Source organism: Schistosoma haematobium, chromosome 6 (assembly GCF_000699445.3).
Source record: "Schistosoma haematobium chromosome 6, whole genome shotgun sequence".
Taxonomy (NCBI): Eukaryota; Metazoa; Platyhelminthes; class Trematoda; order Strigeidida; family Schistosomatidae; genus Schistosoma; species Schistosoma haematobium.
In genome coordinates, this window is record NC_067201.1 from 3,784,728 (window position 1) to 3,810,321 (window position 25,594).

The following is a 25,594-nucleotide window of genomic DNA, read 5'->3' on the forward strand; positions in this document are numbered from 1 at the left end:
ATATTAAGAAAGGACTTTAATTTCATTATATTCGTTTTGTAATTAGGAATAATTGTCATACTGTCTTTCTTGTATTCAGTGTTATTGAGGTAAATGAGAACACACAAATTGGGACAATCGAATGTATTTGAGTAAAACATTAAAGAATCAGTTGGTAAAATCTGTGAACCATACAGTGAATAATTCATTTTGTAAAACGTCAATCAATCGTCTCAGACTTCATTGTTCTTTTGTTTCCACATTAGTTATTCTTTGTTCTCATTCTTTTTTCTTCGATCTTCTTAACCTTCTGTCTCACCAGGTATATGATTTTCGACTGATGGTACATACTACTTATATCTGTTGACATTAGTAGTACACAATATACTATTGGAATTTTGCCTACCAAGTGAATTGATTTAGCTGTAAACTATTTAGTTGATATGGTAGACAGTGATTGACTTAGATTTCTGGAATTCTGATGGGACCGATACTATTTAGGCGGTTCGAGTTTGTGTTATCAAGTATCACAGTAGAAGGCCTTGTCATTAAGCCAGTAAGGTCATAGCTAACATTTTTTTCAAAGATAATTCCAAAATGATTTCAGTGGTGTTTTGAAAACTTTTTATAAAAAGTTGTGAACAAGAGGGAGTGGTAATTTCATAGTTATACTTACTTGCTTATGCCAGTTACCCGTCATGAAAGAGCATAGACCGCCCACCAGCACTCTCTATATCATCCTGTCCTCTGCAATCCTTTCCAGTTGTTTTCAGTTGCTATTCATCCTTTTGATGTCTGCTTCCAATTCTAGACTCAGTGTGTTTTTTGGCCTTCCTCTTTTCCGTTTCAATTCAGGATTCCGAATTGGGGCTTGCCTCGTGATACACTTAGGTGGTTTTCGCGATGTATATCCTACCCACTTCCACCGTCTTTTCCTAGTTTCCTCCTTGAATGGAGGTTGGTTAGTTCTCTCCCACAGTAGGCTGTTGTTAAAGGTATCCGACCAACGAATATTGAGTATCTTACGTGGAAAATTTTTTATAAATACTTGTACTTCTTTGATGATGGTTGTAGTAGTTCTACAAGTTTGAGCTCCATACAGTAGAACTGTCATGACATTCTCATTGAAGATTTTGACTTTGATATAGGTTGACAGTTGTTTTGAGTTCCATATGTTCTTCAACTTTAGGAATGCAGACATTGCATTTCCAATCCTTTCCTTTACGTCTGCATCGGATCCTCCGTGTTTATCAATGGTTTTGTCCAGATATGTGAAGGTTTCCAAATCTTCCAGAGCTTTTCCATCAAATGTAGCTGTGTCTGTTTTCTCCGCCTGTAGCTCTTCTAGAGACACTGCCAGTTCCAAGCCCGGGTAAAGGAGGAGGGTTGGGCATGGGATCTGCAACCCGATCCCGTAGAAGAAATCTTGCTAAAAACACGCCAATCAGATTTCATAGCTATATAAGGAAACAATGCTTTTTATGAGCGGAATGTGATGATCTAATTTTAACTCTAGCAGTGTTAAACAACATTCCTATATATAGCTTGAAAAGAATGATGTTAGTTAATTATTTATAGCTCTTATCTGATAAGACTTTTACTTCAGATTTTAACTTGTACAGATCTGTCTCAATTTCAATGGACAGCAGATTGGTTTTTGCTCTCCTTCTGCATTCAGAAAGCTCCTTAGTTAATAGTTATACCGTGAGCGGCTAAAACGACAATGAGCATTTCGTGTTTGAATAGCAGGAGTTGGTTCTGATTTTAGCAGGCACAATTATGCGTTATGTTAGGTTTCTATACTACAATGTAACGATGAGACGAAATCGATAAGATGAACAATAAAGGGGTTTAAATAATGTAGTGGCAATATTAATGAGAGGTGAACATCTAACCCACACCCCAGGTATTGAAAAATGAAATAGTGCTAGTAATTTTATTAAAATCATGAACTCATCTAAGTTAAAACACCATTGAAAACTTGGAGGCATTGTGCTCACTAGTGACCAGATTCGATAGGACATTTTTGGGTTTCCAATGAGAAGCCGTGACCGATCGAGCTAATCCATGTCGGATATGAGGCTGTTAACCAACGGAGACAATCGAGGATCATCGCACAATGTCGTAGGTTGATTAAAGTTAGACATTAACACCTTTGGATGCCCGCTCAGTGGTCTAGAGGTTAAGCGTTCGCGTGCGAGACCGAAGATTCTAGGTCCGGTTCCAGCGTGCAGGATCGTGGGTGCACACTTTTGAAGAGTCTTATACTAGTCGTTACCATTGTACAGATGAACCATATTTTGGTACTAGTTTCCCTCATATGTTGCTTTTTAGTTCATCTAGAGCATAGACCTAAACGAACTAATAAACAGTATTTTGCAAGACAAGTCTCTGTGACAGCATTAAAGATTAAAACCTTGAAAGTTTCTATAATTATCAAACACCATGATTGTTATAGGGGGGATCGTGTAATGACGTCCTCTTTTCTACTGTATGACTATGTTACATGAGCTTTAAAAGTAGAGAGATACTAAACTTGCTATCAGTCAGTAAAAAATTTCATTTATATGATTCTTAAATGGTTACCTCATAAAGTCATATTGAACTTTCAGTAAGCGTAGGGAAGTATCGAGAGAACTATGTTAATGTTTATGAAAGTTTTTGTAACTGGCTAAAGGACCCAAAGGTTTACTTATTGACAGTGGACCAATCAGACATCTGGCAAATGACAAGTCCACACAGTCGACCAAGATATGCATTGATGTTAGACCATAACTGAAAACCTGGAAGCACTGGATGGCTGTTTCGTCCGATTGCGGGACTCCTCATCAGTGTGCATCTACGATCCCGCCTCACGGAATCTGTGTCAGGTAGAGACAGATATGTACCTCAGCACAATGGAATAAGGTCGCGCGATTTCGTGAATTGGTTGAAGTTAGACATAAACACCGTTGGATGCCGGTTGGATCAGTGGTGTAGAGGTTAGGCGTTCGCACGCGAAACCGAGGGACATAGGTTCAAATCTCGCATTCGGGATCGTGTGTGAGTACTATTGTGGAGTCTCATACCAAAACGAAACAGCCATCCATTGATTCTATGTTTTCATTGATAGTCTAACATTGGTCAATTCATGATCTGAATACTTTCTAATGCTTTTGAACTTAAATTGTCTATCACTATATACGTAAACTGAAATCTTGCAACAATGTAAACTGCAATTCCGAATAGTAGATGCCGCCTACTATATATAATGCCTCAAACAAATTTTTATTAAAAAAAATATACTACTTACAAAGTATATTTAATAGTATGTAAATTATGAATTAATTTTGTTCACCAAAAATTATAAAACAAGTATCCATCGTTATATTACAATGGAGAAATTACATTAATGTTATTATTATTTTTTAATCAACGATCAAAATTCTATTGATTTTATTTGATTAATAATTGTTTGTTAATGTTTTATTTAACCATTCTTGAACATTTAATTGTCCTAAATATTTTCGATTATAACGTTTAAATTTATGATCCTGTTTTAAATGGATCAACCGTTGATTGAGATCAAGTGAAGGATCTACAATGAATTTATCATTTTTATTCATCATAGATTGATGATCTATTTGTTTTTGAGATTTATATGATTCTAATTTATAATGATTCGATTTAGCTGATGAATCATTTACTTGATTGTTTATATCATTTGAAAGTAAACGATGAATAGGTAAGTATGATTTAGCACGTTGTTTAGTACGTTTATGTCGGTGTTTTGATTGTCTTTTACATGATTGTTGATTGAATTGTATTCGATGTTGTATATTTGAACATTGAATATTATTATTATTAGTATCATTATTCATAAATGTTTGCTCTAACGATGTCCTGTACTCATCGTTATGATTACATCGATGATTTTTAGGTAGATGATTTTGAATTATTCTTTCATGTTTAGTTTGTGGTTGACTTGATGAACGATGATAATAGTGATGGTTGTAGGATCTATGTCTGAAAAAAAAGAGTGAATAAATCAAGATTGACAATTGTTTAGCTCATGGAGATTGGTTAATTAATTTACATTATTAACAATCATATACTTAATAATGACTAATTTTGAGAGGTAACCGCAAGAGTTGTTTTGAGAAGCCATGATCAGCGAAGTCTAACTATTGTCGAATGTGAGGTATATGCATGCTGATAACAGCGAGTGATGGTTATTCAATACGAGGAATTGATTGAAGTTAGAGATGAAAACCAGAAAATACTGAGTGAATGATCTTAAGGTCAGACTCCTACTTCAAGAAGGTCCTCTCTTCAATCCCTGGTAAGATCATGAATCCTCAATACTGAGAGGTTTTACGCTAGGACCGAACATCTGTACAGTGCTGCCCAGTTTCAAATGGGTAATGATTAATGTTAACCGTGCGTTTAGGTCAGTTGGAAAATAATTTATGTTCCTGGCCAAGATTATCTGAAGAATAAATGAGTAGGAGGTAGGAAACCGAATATTTCTCTTTAGTGTGAAACTTTTTAACAGTGTACATTAACAATGACCCATAAAACTGAACTGACTTTGTGAAGGTTGACCATTAGACTAAGACTTTATGATCTATACGTGGTTATGTGCTCATCATGGGACCTAAACTTCGTAAATGATATCCTGTATCTGTTGATGACTGCGTTGAATTATTAAATCAACATAACAAGTTAAACAATGAATGATTAAAAAAAATCATAGTACCATTCATAGTAAGAATGACTAAACACTGAGAAACATGAATCTGAACGCAAGAAGCAACACTGAACCTTAAAATCTACAGAACGATAATGAGTGAATGCATATGTGCCACTGAAATTTATTCTGAGCTATATAATCTATGATCTTTAATCACTAATCGTCCTGACCACTAGCAACTAGCTATTGTAGTTTGGAATCTTATGTATGTAGCTTGAATTCAGACACAATTGAATATTTCATTTTCCTGTATTGATTCTGGGGATCGATGTATTCAAGAATTATAATTTGTTGTTTGACTGGTTTTTTTCGATATGAATTATGTATTGGTAGAGACAGTGTTAATCAAATTGTAAGTACTTATTCCAGATTATCCTTTATGATGATTATCAATGTATGAGCCATACAGTGAGTACCCAAATTTCCTGGTACGGCCAAGAGTGAGGGGAGAGTTAGCTATCTCACTTTAAATGCTCTCATATGACCACGCGTATACAACCACTACCAGAGAATTCCTACTAACTACTTTATCGCACCAGGGGTGTTGTTTACGAAATTGAGAGGACAAAAAGTAAATATTTGGCACTTTAAAAAGGTTGGTGGAAACAGAGGATCTACCTAAGGGAGTTAAAAAACCTGGTTCCAAACCAACTGTGTACATGGGCTCTAGGATCCTGAGGAAACAAATAGAGTATGAACCTACTGTTGGTCACCGACTACCATGAGACTGAATCTCCTGACGTTGTTCCACTGCTTTTCGGATTAGACCTTCAGATCGAAAGCTCCGAGTGTGGCCCCCTCATTGAACCACCTGTTTCGGTATGGGTATTCAGACAGTATCACAGCCCACATGCAAATCAAGTGACTTATGTGGCACATACGTATTCAGTGCCCCTTTGTACCAATATTTAGACGAATATTATATTATCAGAATGGGTTTTGTGGAGATTTTAGAAATTTCACTGATTGAAATCATGAGTCAATTGAAGCTAGATCGCCATGGAAAACCTGGAATCACTGGACGACCGTTTTGTCCTAGTATGGGACTCCTTGGCAGTGCGCATCCAAGACAGCACAGCCTGTGAGATTCGAATCCAGGACCTATCAGTCTCGCGCTAGGCGCTTAACTAACTAGACCACTGAGCCATCATCCAACGGTGTTAATGTCTAACCTCAACGAATCCACGAAATTGCGCAACCATCTTCCATTGTACTGAGGTAGACACCTGTTTCTACCCAACACGGATAAGTTCCACTGGTCACGGCTTCGCACCAGAACTCCGAGAATTTTCTCACGAAGCTAGTCACTAGTGAGCACATGGTGATTATCAAAAGGCTGGAAAAATAGTTACTTATTAGTTATTTATGCTTTGATTAGCCTTTATTTATAAGTGAATTAAATCCATAATAAACTGTTTATAGAGTGAAAAACTAAAAAATGAGTGTAAAAATAGGCTTTCAATAAGGAAAAAAACACCTCTTGATCATGTGTCAAACATCTATGAAATCGATTTTGCTATAAATAAATGAAAAACAACGCAAAGAATAATCGGGAAGCATTTTACACAAATTCACTCGAATAAGTACTGTATAAAATATCTCTCTCAGTGATCTAGTTAGTTAAGCGTCTGACACGAGACTGATAGGTCCTGGATTCGAATCTCACGGGGTGCGCGATCATGGATGCGCACTGCCAAGGAAGAGTCGCATACAAGGACGAAACGGCCGTCCAGTGCTTCCAGGTTTTCCATGGTGATCTAGCTTCAATCGACTTATAATTTCAACCAGTGCAATATTATATTACTTATTATGTATTCACTAATTAATTAATGATACTTTTTTATAGTAAATAGATTAACTTGGAGAAGACGAACAGTGTGGCAGCAGCCTCAGCAGCAATAGGTCTCAGTATACACAAAGGGAAAAGCAGGATTCACCGATACAACACAGAATGCATCAATTCAATCAAAATTGACGGAGAAGATTTGGAAGATGTAAACACCTTTACATATGTGGGTAGCATCATTGATGAACAGAGTGGATCTGATGCAGATGTGAAGGCGCGGATCGGCAAAGCAAGAGCAGCATATTTACAACTGAGGAACATCTGGAACTCAAAGCAACTGTCAACCAACACCAAGGTCAGGATTTTCAATACAAATGTCAAGACAGTTCTACTGTATGGGGCAGAAACCTGGAGAACTACGAAAGCCATCATCCAGAAAATACAGGTGTTTATTAACAGTTGTCTACGCAAAATACTTCAGATCCATTGGCCGGACACTATTAGCAACAACAAACCAGATCCCAGCGGAGGAAGAAATCAGGAAGAAGCGCTGGAAGTGGATAGGACACACATTGAGGAAAGCACCCAACTGCGTCACAAGGCAAGCCCTCACATGGAATCCTGAAGGTCAAAGGAAAAGAGGAAGACCAAAGAACACATTACGCCGGGAAATGGAGATAGACATGAGAAAAATGAACAAGAATTGGATGGAACTAGAAAAGAAGGCCCAGGACAGAGTGGGTTGGAGAATGCTGGTCAGCGGCCTATGCTCCATTGGGAGTAACAGGCGTAAGTAAGTAAGTAAATAGATTAACTTACCTTAAATTATCATCTTTTGAAATATTTCGTTTATTTCTTGAATAATAATGTACTTGATTCCATAATGGAATAAACCATTGGTTACAATGACTACAACATAACATAGTTGAAGTTGAATTACCATTTACAGTATTATTATTATTATTATTATTATTATTATTATTATTATTATTATTACATTGTCCATTCAAATATCTTTGGTTCATATATCCTTTATTCATTTTAAATAAACACTGTTGACAATGTAATATAGTAGTAGAATTAGTTTGATCCAATGAATTCATCATTATTTTTGATCGATATTTACATTGATCACGATCATGATCATGATCATGATCATAATTATGAATATGATCAATATTTTTTGAAATTTGTCTTGCACAACAATCATAATTATTATCTTGTATAGGATCATCATCATCATCATCACGATGATGATGATTAGGTAATATAGAATAACTATTTCGTTTATATCTAATATGATTATGATAATGAAGAGAATGATGATGATGATTATGATAGAAATTATTTGAATTCTTATGAAGTTTATATTTTTGTTTACATTTTTGATCATCAATAGTTTGATCAGTGATTGCGAATTGATTATTATCTAAATATGGTAGAATTGGATCTTTAGAATTATGATCTATTAAATGTTGACAAATAGAACAAATTATTGATTTTCGATTGATATGATCTTTATATTGCGATATGTAATGGTTTTGAGTATAATTTTGTTGTTGTTGTTGTTGTTGCCTATCTATTTGATCTAATCCATGTATATTAGCTGATAGTAATGAATCTATGAAATTATTATTATTCCATAATGAAGTTTTATCAATTTCTGTACCCAGTGTAGCAAGGATATGTGTTTTTTTTAATTTTAATTGATGAGTTGTTTTATTGGAAAGAGTTTTGTTTTGATCATGTATATTGATAGAATTAAATGTTGATTGATTTGATAAATGATTTGGATTCCATTTAATACATAAATGCCATGATTGTTGTTCATCATTATTGTTCATCTCTTTATATTTAGCTTGTTTAGTTAGATCATTTGAAGTATAACTAGCCAATTTGATATGTTGATGTATTTGTTTACTGGTTTGATGTGATTTTGATTTACTTTCATGAATATTTCTATTATTAGTAGTACTATTATCATAGTGATTTTGACCTAATTTTTCATATTCTGATACTTTTTTAATAAAACCTTTTGAACCATTGTGTTTTTTTCGTAGACGAGCTGCTACAACAGCAAAAACTGAATGTACTAATGCAGTGTCATCCTAAATTGATGAATATAAAGAAAAAATGATAAACTAACCTTTAACAGATTTATTACAATCAGATTAACTACTGAATAATTATATAAGTAGTTAAACTATAAATACAGATATTTCGTAACTATGGTATTGACAAATGAGCTGACACTGAGCTGGCATCCAATGGTGTTAATGTCTAACTTCAACCAATCCACCACATTACGCCACCGTACACCATTATCTTCAGCGAGTTGATATCTCACGACAGACATGGTTGAAATCCACTGGTCACGGCTTCTCACTAGAACTCAAGGAATACCTCTTGAAGTTAGACACTAGTGAGCAGATTATTATTACCAGAAGGGGTTTGTGAAGATTTTAGAAATTCCACTGATAGAAATCATGATTCAATTGAAGCTATACCAGCATGGAAAATCTGGAAGCACTGGACGGCCGTTTCATCCTAGTATGGAACTCCTCAGCTGACTGATAGGTCCTGGGTTCGAACCTCGGGGAGTGTGGGATCGTGGATGCGCACTACTGAGGAGTCCCTTACTAGAACGAAACAGCCATCCAGTGCTCCTGGGTTTTCCATGATGGTCTAGCTTCAATTGACTCATGATTTCAATCAATGAAATTTCTCAAATCTCCACAAAACTCCTTCTGAAAAAGATAATAGACACACAAAAGTTGGAAGAATCATTGTTATGTGGATTATTGAAATATTTTTAAAGTTTCTCAATTGTTCTTAGTTCATTTTCTAGCTTAACAATTCACTGACAACAAAAGTTCACTTGTAATTTTAGAAGTTGTAAACACTCTAAGTGATTAATAGATGAAAATGTATGAATCTTCTATACTCGAATTTATTAACTCAATACTAGATTATGAATTGTTGATTAATTAATGATAAGTATGAAATCTAGATGAAGTATGGCTCTTTTAAAGGCTTCTAAATAACCAAACTCATAAAATGCGGTATCATTTAATGTAATATATATTGGAGGATCTGATATAGATGTGAAGGGGAGGATTGGCAAAGTAAAGGCTTCATTCCTACAATTGAACAACATATGGAACTCAAAGCAACTGTTAACCAATATCAAAGCCAAAATCTTTAATGCGAACATTAAGACAGTTAAGACAATTACTGTATGGAGCTGAAAATCCAAGAACTATCATAACCATCATTAAATAAGTACAAGTATTTCTGAACAATTGTCTACACAAGATACTCATTATCCATTGATTGAATATCATCAGCAATGGCCTTTTATGAGAGACTCTCTATGTAATGCGTGAAATATGTTTTAAATCGAGTCACATTGATTGTAACTTGGGGATATGAGGAATTAGCATTATTATTTTGTAGGGAAGGATAAGGTCAGAAAAGTTAAAGTCAGGATCCAAACATTGAGTCTCCAGAAAAAAAAGAGGTAATATGATGGAAAGAAAAGTCCATTTTCATTATGAGTCTTGTTCAAAATTACATCCATTTTGATTCAACGTGAGGATCATTCACTGTATTCGGTTTCCCCGTATGATATTTTATTCTGTACAATATACTATATTCTTGTATTCAATGGACATGAACTGTGCTCAATATGTGATTTGTTATAACTGTAAGTACTTTTCATATATGTGATTACACCAAAGTGTGTCTAAAATCAATATATGAATGTATTTTTAACTAGGGTCGTCGTCATGTTTTGGAGGTTAATCAAGCTTCATTTATACTAGTCTTTGTGTTCTTACTTTCGTATTGTGGGAATTTGCAGTAATCCCTCGTTTCGAGTATAAGTGATAAACATTTCCGACAGAACAATCAACGACGACCAGACATAATAAGTAACGTTTAAACCACAAAATTTATCATCCACAAAACCCCATTCTGATACAAATTATATTTATTATGGATACGGTGACACATGGTGTAGTGAAGGAGAATATAGGTGATGACAACCGAATTATATTTAGCACAACATTACAAAGTTACTTGGTAAAATAGAGAAACCATACTATAATACTTAATTTGCAAAATGTTCAATAATTGTCTCGAACTTCATTGTTCTTGCGTTTCCATATTAATTGCTTTCTATTCCCGATCTTCCTTTCTTGATCTTCCCAATCTTTTGCTGCCAGACATTACATTCCTGACTCGTGTTATATACTACTTATGTCAATTTAAGTAGCACGCACCACAATGGTAGTGCCATTTCGTGAATTGGTTGAAGTTAGACATTAACACCGTTAAATGCTGGCTTAGTGGTCCACAACTTAAGCGTTCACGTATCAGACCGAATTCCCTGGGTCCGGATCACGCGAGGCGAGTCTCGGAGGGTCTCATATTAAAACAAGCCAGTCATCCAGTGCTTCTAGATAGCTTCCATGATAGCTTAGCTTATTATACACAATCAATATTAAACAATCTTATACATTATAATCAATTATTCACTCAGTAACTAACTAACTAACTAACCTCATTTAAATTTTGTTCATTTTCAAAATCATAAAATGTAAATGACCAATGTTTTCGATATTGATATTTTGACCAATGATTTAATGAATTAATAAAACATAAATTCGATGAAGATGATAATGATAATGATGATGATGGTGATGATAATGATGGTGATGATGACAATGATGATGACGATATTGATTTCACTGATTGTTGATAAATAAATGAATGAGATCGATGTTTTCGTTTTATCGATTTTTTTAATCTATTTAATTTAGATCGATGATAATAATCATTTTTTGGTTCAATATTTTGATCAATTAATGTTTGACCACTATTTGAACGACTTGTATTAAAATGAATATTGGATGTATATGGTTTTTGTAAGAAATAATTATTGATTAATGAACTAATAGTAGTAGTTGTTGTTGTTGTTGCTATGGGATTGTTTTGTAGATTTTCATTGTTTATTAATATTACGTCATTACTACCTGAAGTATGAGTGACTGGAGTTCGATATGTTCCTTTTTGAGACTATAAAATGTAAATAAACAGAGTATATAGTATATAAATAAAAAATTTCAATGGTTGAGATCATGAGTCAATTGAAGTTAGACCACTATGGAAAACCTGGAATCACTGGATGATCATTTCGTTTTATTGTGGGACTACTTAGCAGTACGCATCGACGATCACACCTTATGAGATTCTTGAGATAGTAACTCACTGAAGACAATGATGAATGTGTTGCTCAAATTCGTGGATTAGTTAAAGTTAGACATTAACGCCATTGGATGCTGGCTCAGTTGTCTAGTGATTAAGCGATCACGTGCGAGACTGATAGATCCTGCTGAGGAGTTCCAAAATAGGACGAAATGGCCATCCAGTGTTTCCAAGTTTTCCATAGTGGTCTAACTTCAAATAACTCATGATCTCAACCATTGAAATGACTATAATATCTACAAAACCCTTCTGATATAAGTAAGACATATGATTACATAATTTCTTGTTACCAGTAATAAAAAGAACTATAGACTTACATTTTAAATATACATCAATTAATTATAACATAAGAGGAGGGGGTAACTCGATTAGACTAGTAATAATAATAAGTTTACAAATGATTTCTGAAATTAATATTCAATTACAGTTAATTAATAATGTAAGTTGAAGTTAATAACCAATTCTTTCCTATAAACATACAACAAAGATATAATTTTTTTTATTGAAATCATGAGTCAATTGAAGCTGGACCACCATGGAAAACAAGGAAGCAGTGGACGGCCGTTTCGCCCTATTATGGGACTCCTCAATAGTGCGCATACACGATCCAGCCCCCCGCGAGATTCGAACCTGGAGTTTTGGTGAGAATCCGTGACCAGTGGGGCTAGTCCGTGTCGGGTAGAAACAGGTGTCTACCTCAGTACAATGGAAGATGTTCGAGCAATTTTGTGGATTCGTTGAGGTTAGACATTAACACCGTTGGATGATGGCTCAGTGGTCCAGTTAGTTAAGCGCCTGGCACGAGACTGATAGGTCCTGGATTCGAATCTCACGACGTGCGGGATCGTGGATGCGCACTGCTGAGTAGTACCATACTAGGACAAAACGGCCATCCAGTGTTTCCAGGTTTTCCATGGTGGTCTATCTTCAACTGAATCATTATTTCAATCAAAAACTTAACAACCTCCACAACCCCTAAACTGATAAAGATAAAATTTGTCAGCTGATGAGCAATTCTGTTAATAATACGAATATCAGATGCATAATTACTATGCAAATATTTAAAAAAGCTGTTGTTATTTCATTTTAATGACGTTATTCGATCAATTATTTGGTTATAGGACGGGTTGATTATGTATCCTCCTGTAGTGTCAGTTGCTATGTTAAGCCGACATAGTTCATTCTAGCTTCTGAACAAATCAATTTATTCATTCCTATTGAGTTACATTTCCACCTTGTTAATTGTTCATTTATCAACCCTGACGGCTTTTATATGAGCGCATATATGTGTATGTACAATTCCTACCCTATTCATCACATGTCTGTAACTTATTTTAGCCTGATTAGAAATAACCATTAATGCTTGGTTAAATCGAGTTGGATTACTTGCCTTCTGCATTCAGCGTCATTTCGTTTCACTTCGCTCTCTCTTCTTCGTTTCATTCGCTGTGATTGTCTGATTGTCTGTTCCGCTTACCGAATGTACAAATTATACGTGTTCAAACATTCACGCGTATACAGCCACTGTTAGAAAAGTTCTAATCACTGCCTTCTCTCGACAGGCGTGTTGTTTACGAAATCGAGAGGACGAAAAGAGAATGTCCGGCGCTTTAACCAGGTTGATGGACGTGGATGGTCCATCTGAGGGAGTTGGGAAAACATGAATCCAAACTAATGATGCACATGGCTCTAGGATCTTGAAAGAACAAATGGAGTATGAACCTACTGTTGGTCACCGACTACCATAGAACTGCATCTCCCGACGTTGTTCTACTGCCTAGTGAATCACAGCTTCAGATCAAAGGCTCCGGGTGTTGCCCTCTAAGAAAACTACCTGTCACTGTCTGGACACCCAGGCAGTATCACAACCCACACACAAATCAAGTGACTTATGTGGCACATATGTATTCGATGCAACTTTGTACCAATATTTATGAGTTCAAATAATAATAATAATAATGAACAATATTAGTTACTAACTCGTTCCGATCATACCATACTAGATTAACTGAACTGTTAAGAACTACAAAGTACAAAATAGCTAGATACTCCTAATTTAAAATTATTCAGGATAGTATCACCAACTGATTGAATTTATAGATGTGAATAAATGTATAACGACATGATCGTCTAAATGTTAACATTGATACATTACGATTAAAAAGCTCGAAAAAATTTAATCCTTTACTGAGTCACAAGTACAAGTTGATGATAGGATGGTATGTGCTACTGATGTCGACAGTTATAAGTAGTATGAGTCGCCAATCGAAAGTCCAATACCTGACCGCAGAAGATCAAGAAGATCGAAGAAAGGAGAACGAGAACAAAGAATAACTGCTGTGGAAACGAAAGAACAATGAAGTCTGAGACGATTGATTTACATTTTACAAATGAAGTATTTACTGTATGACTAAGTGATTCTATAATTTTGTAATCAAATACATTCTATTGACCCCCATTTGTGTTCTCGTTCACTACAACATAATTTCAATTACTTATTATTCTAGCTATCCAGAGTTTAACAAAATGTCGAAGATATTCAAAATCAGACTACTACGGCCATTTTATTCACAAATGATATCTCGTAGAAACAATTCATTTTGAGACAAAACATCGGTTTTTCCAACAGAGCGAGTTACTTGGAATACCATTTCGGAGATTTACTTATGTGTGTTGAGTTCGACCGATGCAGACAGAAGCTTCTACTACACTGATTGTCTTCACCAGCATTTGTAATTTTGTATGGGATAGAAGAGCTAACTGATCTGTGAAGTCTAAATCGTCTAGTAGCATCTAAACTTTTCATGGTGGAAGTGTTGATAATCCAGTCAACCATCAAAAGGTAGATGAAGGGCGGGAGTAATCAACCTTATCTGACTCTGGTCCTCAATTGGAATGAGCCTGTCAGTTTTCTTCCATGCATCACTACGCATTGATAAAACAGTAAAATCATACTCTAATACCAATTTTCCAAAATGTTCATTAATTGTCTCATACATCATTTTTCCTTCATTTCCTTACCAGATACTTTGTATTCCCATTCTTCCCTTCTTGATTATCTCAATCTACTTCTATCAGATATTCTATACCTAACTCACATTTACGTACTACTTATATCGATATAAGTAGTACACTCATATACACCAAAAATATAACTTACATCATTCAATTTTATACAATCAGTTATACATTCATTGAATAGATGATTATGATTATGATCATGTTTATGATTATTTTCTGTTATTTTTACATTAGGGAATAATAATGTCCAATTTGTTTGTGTTGTTGTCAAGGCTAATTCTTGTTGATTTTGAAAAGGATCATTTTTTAATGTTTGTTTATTTTGTTTATTTAATCTTTTATGAAAATCAATTAATAAATGAAAATTATTCATTTTGTTTTTATCTACATCATCATTCAATATCAAATTAGAATGATTGTTTATCAAGTGATTTGGATTAGTGATTTGTTTTACTGAACCTGATGGGGATGATGATGACAATGATGGTGATGTTGATGATGGTGATGAGGATGACAATGATGATAGCGATGGTAATTGTATTGTTGAAGATGTTTCTAACTTTTGGTGTGCTATTTGTGATGGTGGATGTAACAATATTGGTAATGATGAAGAATTAAAGTGATCTTTTCTAGCTTCTTCATCTACAGTTAATCTACTAGCTTCTGTATTCTTATTATATGTGTTAGTACTATTGGTAGTAGTATTAGTAGTAGTGGTAGTCAACGTCGTCCTCGACGTCATCGTCATCGTCATCGTTGTCGTTGTCGTCGTCGTAGTAGTAGTAGTATTACTGACTATTGTCTTATTTGAAATCTTTAATTGATCCATAGAATTATTAAATTCACTTAATGGTAAATATGTAATATCAGTACCAAATTCACCATCTTCATAATATGAATTATCATTTAGATCAGCTTTTATACTTTCATCATAACTATGTAAACGTATATGATTGAATTGATTTTTTCGTTTATTTCTCTTTTCATTACGTTTTGATCTTTTATTATAATTCATTATTGAATTACGATTTGGTATGGATTTTGCCCGATTTAGTTTGTGATTATTATTTCTATATGATAATTCCTTAGAATCTGCTAATAATGGTGTTGTTATTAGGTTATCACGACTCATATTGCAATTTATGCTACTTATATGAGTATTAGTAGTAGGAGTAGTAGTAGTAGGAGTAGTGGTAGTAGTAATAGTAGTAGTAGTATTGATAGGGAAAGAATTATCTACAAATGTAGAATTCCATAACCAATTTGGAGATATTGAATTATAATAATCTTTTCTTTCATCAAAACGTAATAAAATTAACATTGAATCAATAGCTTTTCTTAACATTAGTAGTATATAATAAATATCCACATATTGGTTTATGTTTAGTATAAAATTGCCAATGATTTTCTAATATCTACAAAAGAGTAAAAATAGGAAATGATCAGTAAGGAGTTATGTAGATTATTGAGTTTTGATTGAGATTAAGCAGTGGATGGCCGTTTTCACCTAGTATGGGACTTCACGACAGTGCATACCTACAACCCTAGAGTGCGAGACTCGAACTCAGAACCTTCAGTCTTGTATGCGAACGCTTAACCTGTAGATCATTGAGAGAATAATAAGAGTATCATAACATCTATTAAGCGTTTAATACATTTCAGTTAAATTTTACAGATTTCGATCATTTGAACTAATTATAAACTTTTATAGGAAAGAAAGAGATTGAATATTTTATATTGCGTAATCATCAATGCTTTTCCTAGATCAGATCAAGTTGACTAGCTTAGTTAACTAAAATTGTATGGAAATGAATATAGTACTATATTCGATCAGAAGTTGTGGTTGATCCAATAAACATAAATTATTAAGTAAATACTTGTCGCTAGGTACTTCATTGTTGTCTACTCATGATAAACACAAGGTTTATATAAAACTAGTTTCATAACTACAATAGGATAGTATCTTTTCAACACCTAATTATTAGAGTAAACTGATGAATGATGCACACATACACGCACACACAAAACCATATTTCAGTGGAAAAATCAAACTAAATGATTAGTAAATACCTCAAGTCATATTAGAATAATTCCATCGACTTTAAGGAGAAAAAAACAACTAATCATTCCAGATTGCTCACTTAATAATCCTTTCATTGTCTGAATAACTACTCAATGACGTGTGCTACTTATATCGACATTAGTAGTATATAACTATAGTCAGAAATAGAATATCCATTAGCAGAAGATCGAGAAGGAAAGAACGGGAACAGAAAGTAATTAGTATGAAAATGTAGGAACATTGAACTTTAAGACGATTGATTGATATTTGCAAAAAGGAATAGTCAAGTTTCCGACAATTGATTGACATTTTATTAATTAAGTATTCACTGTATGGTTCTGAGATTTTACTAAGATGTTCTATCATTTTGTTTTCAAACACATTCGATTGTTCCTATTTGTGTTCCCGTTCATTACAATACTAATAGAGAAGTGGTCATGCTCTATTTGTTTTTCCTTTGTGGTATAATTTGATTAGTGGAGCATACTTCTATTTACTATTCATCATAGTTTACAATCTAAATCATTCACCAATATACAATTTAGTATCTAACCCTTACTTACCATATTTCACCAAATTCATTGCAAATGTCTATTCCTTTTCTTCAGATGAAAATCATTCATAAATTGGTTAATAAGAATAAACAATCATAAAACTACTTTTGTTTACTTCCCGTCCCCCCCCCATTTTAATTCATATTCATTACATATAATAATCAGTTTAATAAAATAGATAATGTAGAAATACATTTTATAAACATGATTCCTTAGACGGTTGATGGTGCTAGTGGTGGTGGCGGGGGTGAGTATGGGTGGTGTTTGGGATTGGATGGAAACAAATACTACTGAATAATTTGTAGTTTATTATGTGTTTATATATTTACATTTTCTTTCTAAAAAAAAAGTCCGCATAGTTCCGCTTGTCTATCCTGCTGTTTTATATATATATTTTTGTTTTATCTAACCGGTCTTTTATAGCTTTTTCTTTTCATTTGTTTTATGTATATATGTGACGTGTTTTGTTTTCACTGTTGTGCCTACGTGTTCTTCATATTAGATCAATAATAGACTACAACATCAAAACTACATAATATTTACACTTACACTCATATGGGTAAAATGTGCATTTTTAAAGTTAACCGGCATTATTCAAAAGAACCTTTTTTTAATTATTTAAACAAATGTGATTTTTTTTGAAAAAAACGCACCGATTTACGATCAACGATAAAACTACCACTATCGAACATATACAATTACACTTTACCCCGTTTACTTGGAATAAGGGAGGGGGGCTCTTTCTTTCATGTGAATATGTGCTTGTATAAGCGTGTTTACATGCGGTAACACCCATCATCGATATTCTATCAATGTATTATAAACAGTTCGACTATAAGTAGACAGAAAATGCATTAATTCTTTTTACTTGAAACTATTTCGAAAGCATCATAATTCTTGAATCAAAAGGTGGTTGCTATGCCAAGAAGATACTGACAATGAAATAAATATAATAGAAAAATATGAAACATAATTACATGTGCACTACATATTATATACATATGTCCCCCTATTGATGTTATGAAACAATGTTTTATATATATGTATGTTAAGATAAGGAGTGGCTTGTTCATCTTTCAAGGTTAGACTAGACCCTGAATGATGACAGGTCAAAGTAGACAGTTAGAGATTATTCATTAAAAGGTAAATGTGTATGTGTACTACATATTATACATGGTATGTGTTTGGGCATTTTTGTTTTGCAAAACATCAAAATATAAACTGATTATCTATACTTATTTATCTATAATATTCAATAATTTGTCCATTAATAAGAACCTTCTACTGGTAATTAATGTGTACAACAAGAAAATATAGTTTTTGTTTTACCTCTTTTCCAACTTGTATGTGTATGTTAATTACTATTAGTTCTGTGAAAATATAAGATTCCTTCTAATCATGATTGATTTATGGGTGCTAGATTTTAATGAACTAGTAATACCATGTATATATATATATATATATATATATATATATATATATATATATATATATATATATATATATATATCGCGAGGCGGGATCGTGGATGCGCACTGCCACGGAGGAGTCACACAATAGGACAAAACGGCCGTCTAATGCTTCCAGGTTTTCTATGGTGGTCTAACTTCAACTGACTCATGATCTCAACTATTAAATTACTATAATATCCATTATATATATATATATATATATATATATATATATATATATCAGTAAAAAAACTTGCAGTGGTTAATAATTTCCGGAAATATATGGTTTTCGGGATAGTTCGACATCTCTGTTGACCATGTTACACAATAAAAAGAAAATTTTTAGTTAAGCTTTATTATCAAATCATAATATGATCTAATGTGAAATGTTTTCTCTAATCAAGATTGACAGTCTATAAATTATTGACTTCTGTGTCTCAATATACAATCATTTATATAACTTCTTGTTATAACTTGTTATCGCCGATAGAGAGAGAGAGAGCAGTGACTTATCGGTCGGATCAAAGACGCGTAAAACACGTGAGAACAGCCTAGAGTTCTAATTGGCCCTGCTTTCCGCCTAGCCCAGCCAGTTAAGTCATGAACACCAGTCTCAGCATTTGCAATATGAATAATTATATTTCAAACATACTGAGTTTATATACCAATCAAACAGACGACAACGTACCAAGAAAATATGAAACAACAAGAATTAGCCAGACGTGGGTGTGAATGAGGGAGGTAGCGATTAACAGACAGGGAATAATCCATGAATGGTAAATGGTATAATAATAGTTCATAGGTCAAAATAAAGCTTATGATTAGAGGGACATGAATATGAATAGCTTAGTTACTTAATAATTAAACGATAAAAATATACGTTTAGTATTGGTCCATCAATAGATCCTAAAAGTTACCATTCATTATGTTTATCGGGATATAACACTTTTCTCTCAAGTATCATCCATTTTCATTTCTTTTATCTTTGGATTATTTTATTTGATGTTTGTTTGATTAGTTTGTATTCAATGTACATTCAAACTGATATAATCATAATAAAGGAGAAGAATGAATTAATATAAAATGAGAATTGTTATTGATTAATTCACTTAATGTGAATATAATATTATAAATGTACCTTTTGAAGTCAATTAATTAAGTCTACCAGTATAGCTAAACAAAATATAGTATAGATCAATTCTATAATAAGTAACAGATTGTATATATCAGAAGGGGTTTGTGGAGATTTTAGAAATTTCACAGATTGAAATCATGAGTCAATTGAAGCTAGATCACGATGGAAAACCTTGAAGCACTGGATGACCGTTTCGTGGATTGGTTGAAGTTAGACATTGACACCATTGGATACCGGCCCAGTGGTCTAGTTGGTTAAGCGCCTGGTGCGAGACTGATAGGTCCTGGGTTAGAATCTCGCGGGGCGCAGGATCATAAATGCGCGCTGCTGAGGAGTCCCATACTGAGACGAAACGGCCGTCCAGTGCTTTTAGGTTTTCCATGGTGCTCTATCTTCAATTGACTCATGATTTCAATCTGTGAGATTGTATATATTTGATCTCAGATATTTTGTTCAATATGATTTTTAATATACAGTAGAAATCTCTTAATTATTTATGCATAAACATTAGGGCATTCAAATGTTAACAATCATAGGTAATGTATCTAGAAAATAAGTAATCAAATCTATTTTTCTACCGATGATTTCGATCTTATTATATTTTACTATTAGGTTATGTTTACAAACTTTTCTCCTTAAAATACTCAATTATTATCCCTAAAGCTTTTAAATTACGAAATATGACCATTAATAGTCGAAGATACTGGTAAGTTACCAGTATTTAACCACAGATGCCTTAGAAACATATTGCTTGCATCTGATGGGATCACTGGGTAAGTAATAGTGAGGTTAGACGCAGAGTATTAGGGAATTATGTTAAATCAGTTGATGAAGTTGTGAATCTTTATTGACTGAGATGGTTGGGCCACGTGTTACGTATGCCTGAACACGGATTACCACGACACGCAATACTAACCTGTGTTGGGGATGGTTGGAAGAAAGTTAGGGGTGGCCAAACTAAAACGTGGCATTGATCCTTGAAGTCACTAACTTCTGATCTAAGTCGTGCTGGTAGATAAAAACTACTTGGTTGGGACACACGTGATTATCGTAACCAATGGTTAGAGAATCTTGATGACATGGCTCAGGATCGATCACAATGGTGTTAAGGTATACACTATCTGTCTTTCCTTAAACTATGAGATTAAAATCGCTTCATACCTTTCTTTATACCAACTAATTCTTTCTTCCTGTACTATGTCCTTATATGCAATCTTTCTTCTATATATTACTACCATTGACTCAACTACTCCTGTGAATCCGGTGTTCATTTTGCTGTGCTAATGAGGTATGGCAACTTCGACCGATGCATATATGCGCCTGGTCCTAAGTTGTAGCTGACTGACTGATCTTAGGTCATCGTCAAAGAAACTTGAGTGCATTTGACGGCCATCTCATTCTGTTATATCACTTTTGAACAGCGCATGTATAAAACCCCGAGATCAGGAATTCAACCTGGAACCTCCAGTCTTGCGAGCCGACGTTTGACCTTCAGACCACTAATTCATCGTCTGATAGTATTATTCTCTAACTTCAATCGATTCACGATATTGCATGATCGTTTTCGATTGCCTTAGGCGCATAACTGTCCTATACTCAACATGGTTGGACATCAATGGTCATAGTTTCTTACTAGAACTCAAGGAGCTACGTTTTGAAGCTTGTCATTGGTGAGTAAAGGTGTCGTGGAGATTACTGAATTTTTATAGTTTTAACTCACGAACTGGTCATAGAATAGAACAAGGTCGTGTATTGCCTACGAATACAATATTAGGACGGAAAGGCTATTCAGTGCTTCCCGCTATTTAATGATGGTGTATCTACGTTTTATTCTTTGAAAAATAAAAATTTTAAATACAATTATGGCATGTGCTACTTATGTCGACATAAGTAGTATATAACCATAGTCAAGAATGGAGTGTCTGGTCGCAGAAGGTCAAGAAGATCACGAAGGAAAGAACGGGAACAGAAAGTAATTAGTATGAAAATGTAGGAACATTGAACTTTAAGACGATTGATTGATATTTGCAAAAAGGAATAGTCAAGTTTCCGACAATTGATTGACATTTTATTAATTAAGTATTCACTGTATAGTTCTGAGATTTTACTAAGATGTTCTATCATTTTGTTTTCAAACACACTCGATTGTTCCCATTTGTGTACCCGTTCACTACATAATATTTATGATATTCTTGCTTATGTCATTATAATTAAAACAGAGTCAAATTGTAATGCTAAACAACACATTTTTTAATATTCACTCAGTATTATTTGCTTTCCATTGTTGTTTATTACTGTAATTAATCGGTGTCTTATTGGCATAGATACATCCTGTGTGGATTACCTCGATATTATCTTGAGTCACAAGTTTTATAAGTAAAAATGAATGGTGGCTAGTAGTGGAATGCAAGACGAGCATCTTTTTTGTCCTATTCAAGAATTGTCAGCTGGATATTTCGTACATTCTATAGTTGATGTTCACTCTAGGACTCGAATTGAATATCCTACACTGTACTAATCTTCTAAAACAATTCAAAGAATTCATTCTTCTTTCAGTCTTTTCTAAAACATTTCATCAAGTTCTTTGTATTCCTAACAGTTTTCGAAATGCCAACAGCATGCAAAAAAAACGAAAAATGGAAGATTAATTATATGAACAACAAAAAAAAACACAACAGGATTCTTATAGAAAATGATCAAAGTTTTGGGAAATTTATGAAAACAAAAAAGTTCCAGTGTAAAACTTTCACAGGGTTAGTTAGTTTGTTTTTCTTTGAAAAAAAAGAAAAAAAAAGAAATCACGAAAGAAACCAGAAAAGAATAAAAAGAACTAGTCAGATACAGAGAGTTTCATCGATTGTTTCTTTATTTTCTTTTTCTTTTTTTTGATTTTTAAATTTTCATCCATTTTCAGTTTGTCATTCATTTAAACAAAATGAAATGTAACAAAATAAAATGGACTTTTACTCATGTCACTTACATTAATGATTGATTTGATAAAAGAATTGAAAAAAGGCCTAGAAACACTGAATGACTGTTTCATCCTGTTGTGGGACTTCTCAGCAGTGCTCATCCACGATCCCGTTAATCTATATCAGATAGAGACAATTAACTACTTCAGTACAATGGAAGATGGTTGCGCGATTTCGTCGACTGGTTGAGGTTAGACATGAACACCGTTGGATACTGGCAGGCTCAGTGGTCTAGTAGGTTGAAAATTCATGCGCAAGACTGAAGGTCCTACGTTCGAATTTCACGAGCAGGATCGTGAATGCACACTGCCACGGAGGAGTCCCACAATAGGACGAACCGGCCTTCCAGTGCTTCTAGGTTTTCAAAAGTAGTCTAACATCAATCGGTTCAAGATCTCAATTAATAATTTAATAATCTCCACAACTCTATACTGATCATTGAAAAAAGTACATTAATTTGCATTTACAAACACTTAGATATTCTATAATTCTATATAATAATAGTAACAATAATAATGGTGATAATGATAGTAATAACCCAGTAAAATATAAGTGACTTCTCCAAATAAATTATTGAACATCTTTCATTGACTGGTAAAAATATTAAAATGATGATACCAGTTCTTGAAGTAGAACTAATTTACTTAACGATATTAATGGAGAACAACATTCCTTATTTAATAAAGGGAAGATGTAAATGACAGTAGTTTTGTAGTATGCACTAATAGTGTCAGTTGCTATGTTAAGCCGACATAGCTTATTCTAGCTTCTGGACAAATCGATTTATTCACTCTTCTTGAGTTACATTTTCACCTTGTTAATTATTCACTTATCAACCTTTGTAGTGAATAGAACACAAGTGGGGACAATCGAATGTATGTGACAGAAAATTGCAGGACTTGTTAATAAAGTCTAACAATCGTACAGTAAATGCTTAATTTGCAAAATGTCCATCGAATGTTTCAAAATGACTCAGACTTCATTGTTCTTGCATTTTCATAGAAATTGCATTCCGTTTCCATTCTTTATTGTTCGATCCTCTTGTCTCTCTGCTACCAGACATTCTGTTCACGACTAACATCATATACTACTTATGTCAATATAAGTAGCACACACCGCAACGTGACTGTTTTTATATGAGCGCATATATATGTGTGTGCACACTTCTTATCCTATTCATCACACGTCTGTAACTTATTTTAGCCTGATTATAAACAACCATTGATGCTTGGTTAAATCGAGTCGGCTTATCTGCCTTCTCTATGAAGTGTCATATCGTTTCACTTCGCTCACTCTTCTTCACTTCATTCGTTGTGATTCTCTGATTGTCTGTTCCGATTACCGAATGTACAAATTATACGTATTCAAACATCCATTCTCATATTTGACTTATATAATTCTGTTATACACTATAACGCGATTTAATTTGATGATTTTATACGAGGATAGATGATATATATATTTCGACAGCAATCATTCATATTATCTAATTGGAGTCAGATATCAGGCCACTAAATGCTACTTACGCGAACAGACATAAGTTGTATGTAGGAGAAATCTGAATATTATAATGGATATTATAGTATTTCAATGGTTGAATTCATGAGTCAATTGAACCTAGACCACCATTGGAAACCTAGAAGGACTGGACTGCCATTTTTTCCTAGTGTGGGACTCCTTAGCAGTGCGTATCCACTTAATGGAGAAAGATTGGAAGTAAGAGGAGATTAAGAAAAACAGAGAGTAATTGGTTTTGACTCTTAATATAATTATAAAATGTATCTTTGTGATCTCCTATTGAGTAAGAAATTGTATTTCTGACGTTTCATGATTTGATGTCTCAGTATGAGTATGGGACTCCTCAGCAGTGTCTATCCACGACCCTGTATGTGAGATCCGAACGCAGAACCTCCAGTCTCGCGCGCGAATGCTTAACCTCTAGACCAGTGAGCCGACATCCAACTGTGTCAATGTTTAACCTCAACCAATCCACGAAATTGTGTGATCATCTTTAATTGTTTGAAGTAGATACTTATCTCTACCTAATACGAATTAACTCCACTGGTCACAGCTTCCTCCTAGAACTCCGAAAATTCCCTCACGAAGCTAGTCACTAGATAGCATATGGTAATTATCTCTATGGGGTTGTGAAGATTGTTAGGTTTTATTAACTTATTATTTCTACTCAATGCTTGATTAATTTAAAATTATGAAATCTAACCTTGACATTTTTACTACCAATATTTGAATTTCTAAAAGCTATTCTTTGAAAACAATGGTAGACGGTGACTCAATTTCATGGATTAGTTGAAGTTAGACATTAACACCTCTGAGTGCCAAGTCAGCGCGAGACCGATAGAACCTGAGTTCGAATCCCACAAGCGGGATCGTGAATGCGCACTAATGAGGAGTCTCACAGTAGGACGAAATGGCCTTCCAGTACTTCCAGATTTTCCATGTTGACCTAGCTTTAATTGACTCAAGAATTCAACTATAAAATTAGGTAGGTGTTCGAAAAGGTCACAACTTTAAGATGTACTTACTGAAAGCAAACTAAATGAAGCAGTTAATTAATGACATAAAAACAGGTCGACAAATATTGAATGTGTAGATCTATAGTTGAAAGCTGTGTGT

The 25,594-nt window shown here is 33.9% G+C and overlaps 1 protein-coding gene across 1 annotated transcript; it reads right to left on the reverse strand.

Moving 5' to 3' along the window:
• Positions 1–15: 15 nt before the first annotated feature.
• MS3_00008345 (uncharacterized protein) lies at positions 16–17,483 on the reverse strand. Its single transcript, XM_051216704.1, has 6 exons — positions 17,412–17,483; positions 14,926–16,201; positions 11,061–11,576; positions 7,317–8,605; positions 3,272–3,984; positions 16–1,436 (listed from the first exon to the last, which is right to left on the reverse strand). The coding sequence occupies exons 2-5, from the start codon at positions 16,129–16,131 to the stop codon at positions 3,423–3,425; spliced, it is 3,573 nt and encodes a 1,190-aa protein (XP_051065297.1). The 5' UTR covers positions 16,132–16,201; positions 17,412–17,483; the 3' UTR covers positions 16–1,436; positions 3,272–3,422.
• Between the last annotated feature and the right edge of the window lie 8,111 nt (positions 17,484–25,594).

What these genes read in the sequence shown, in the direction of transcription:
- MS3_00008345 (XM_051216704.1), bottom strand. Translation starts at nt 16,131, where the DNA reads ATGTTAAGAAAAGCTATTGATTCAATGTTAATTTTATTACGTTTTGAT. An exon ending in ATTGTATAAAATTGAATGAT is followed by an intron (nt 11,577 to 14,925) that starts GTAAGTTATATT and finishes TACATTTTATAG; the next exon opens with TCTCAAAAAGGAACATATCG. An exon ending in TCAAAAGATGATAATTTAAG is followed by an intron (nt 3,985 to 7,316) that starts GTAAGTTAATCT and finishes CTTTTTTTTCAG; the next exon opens with ACATAGATCCTACAACCATC.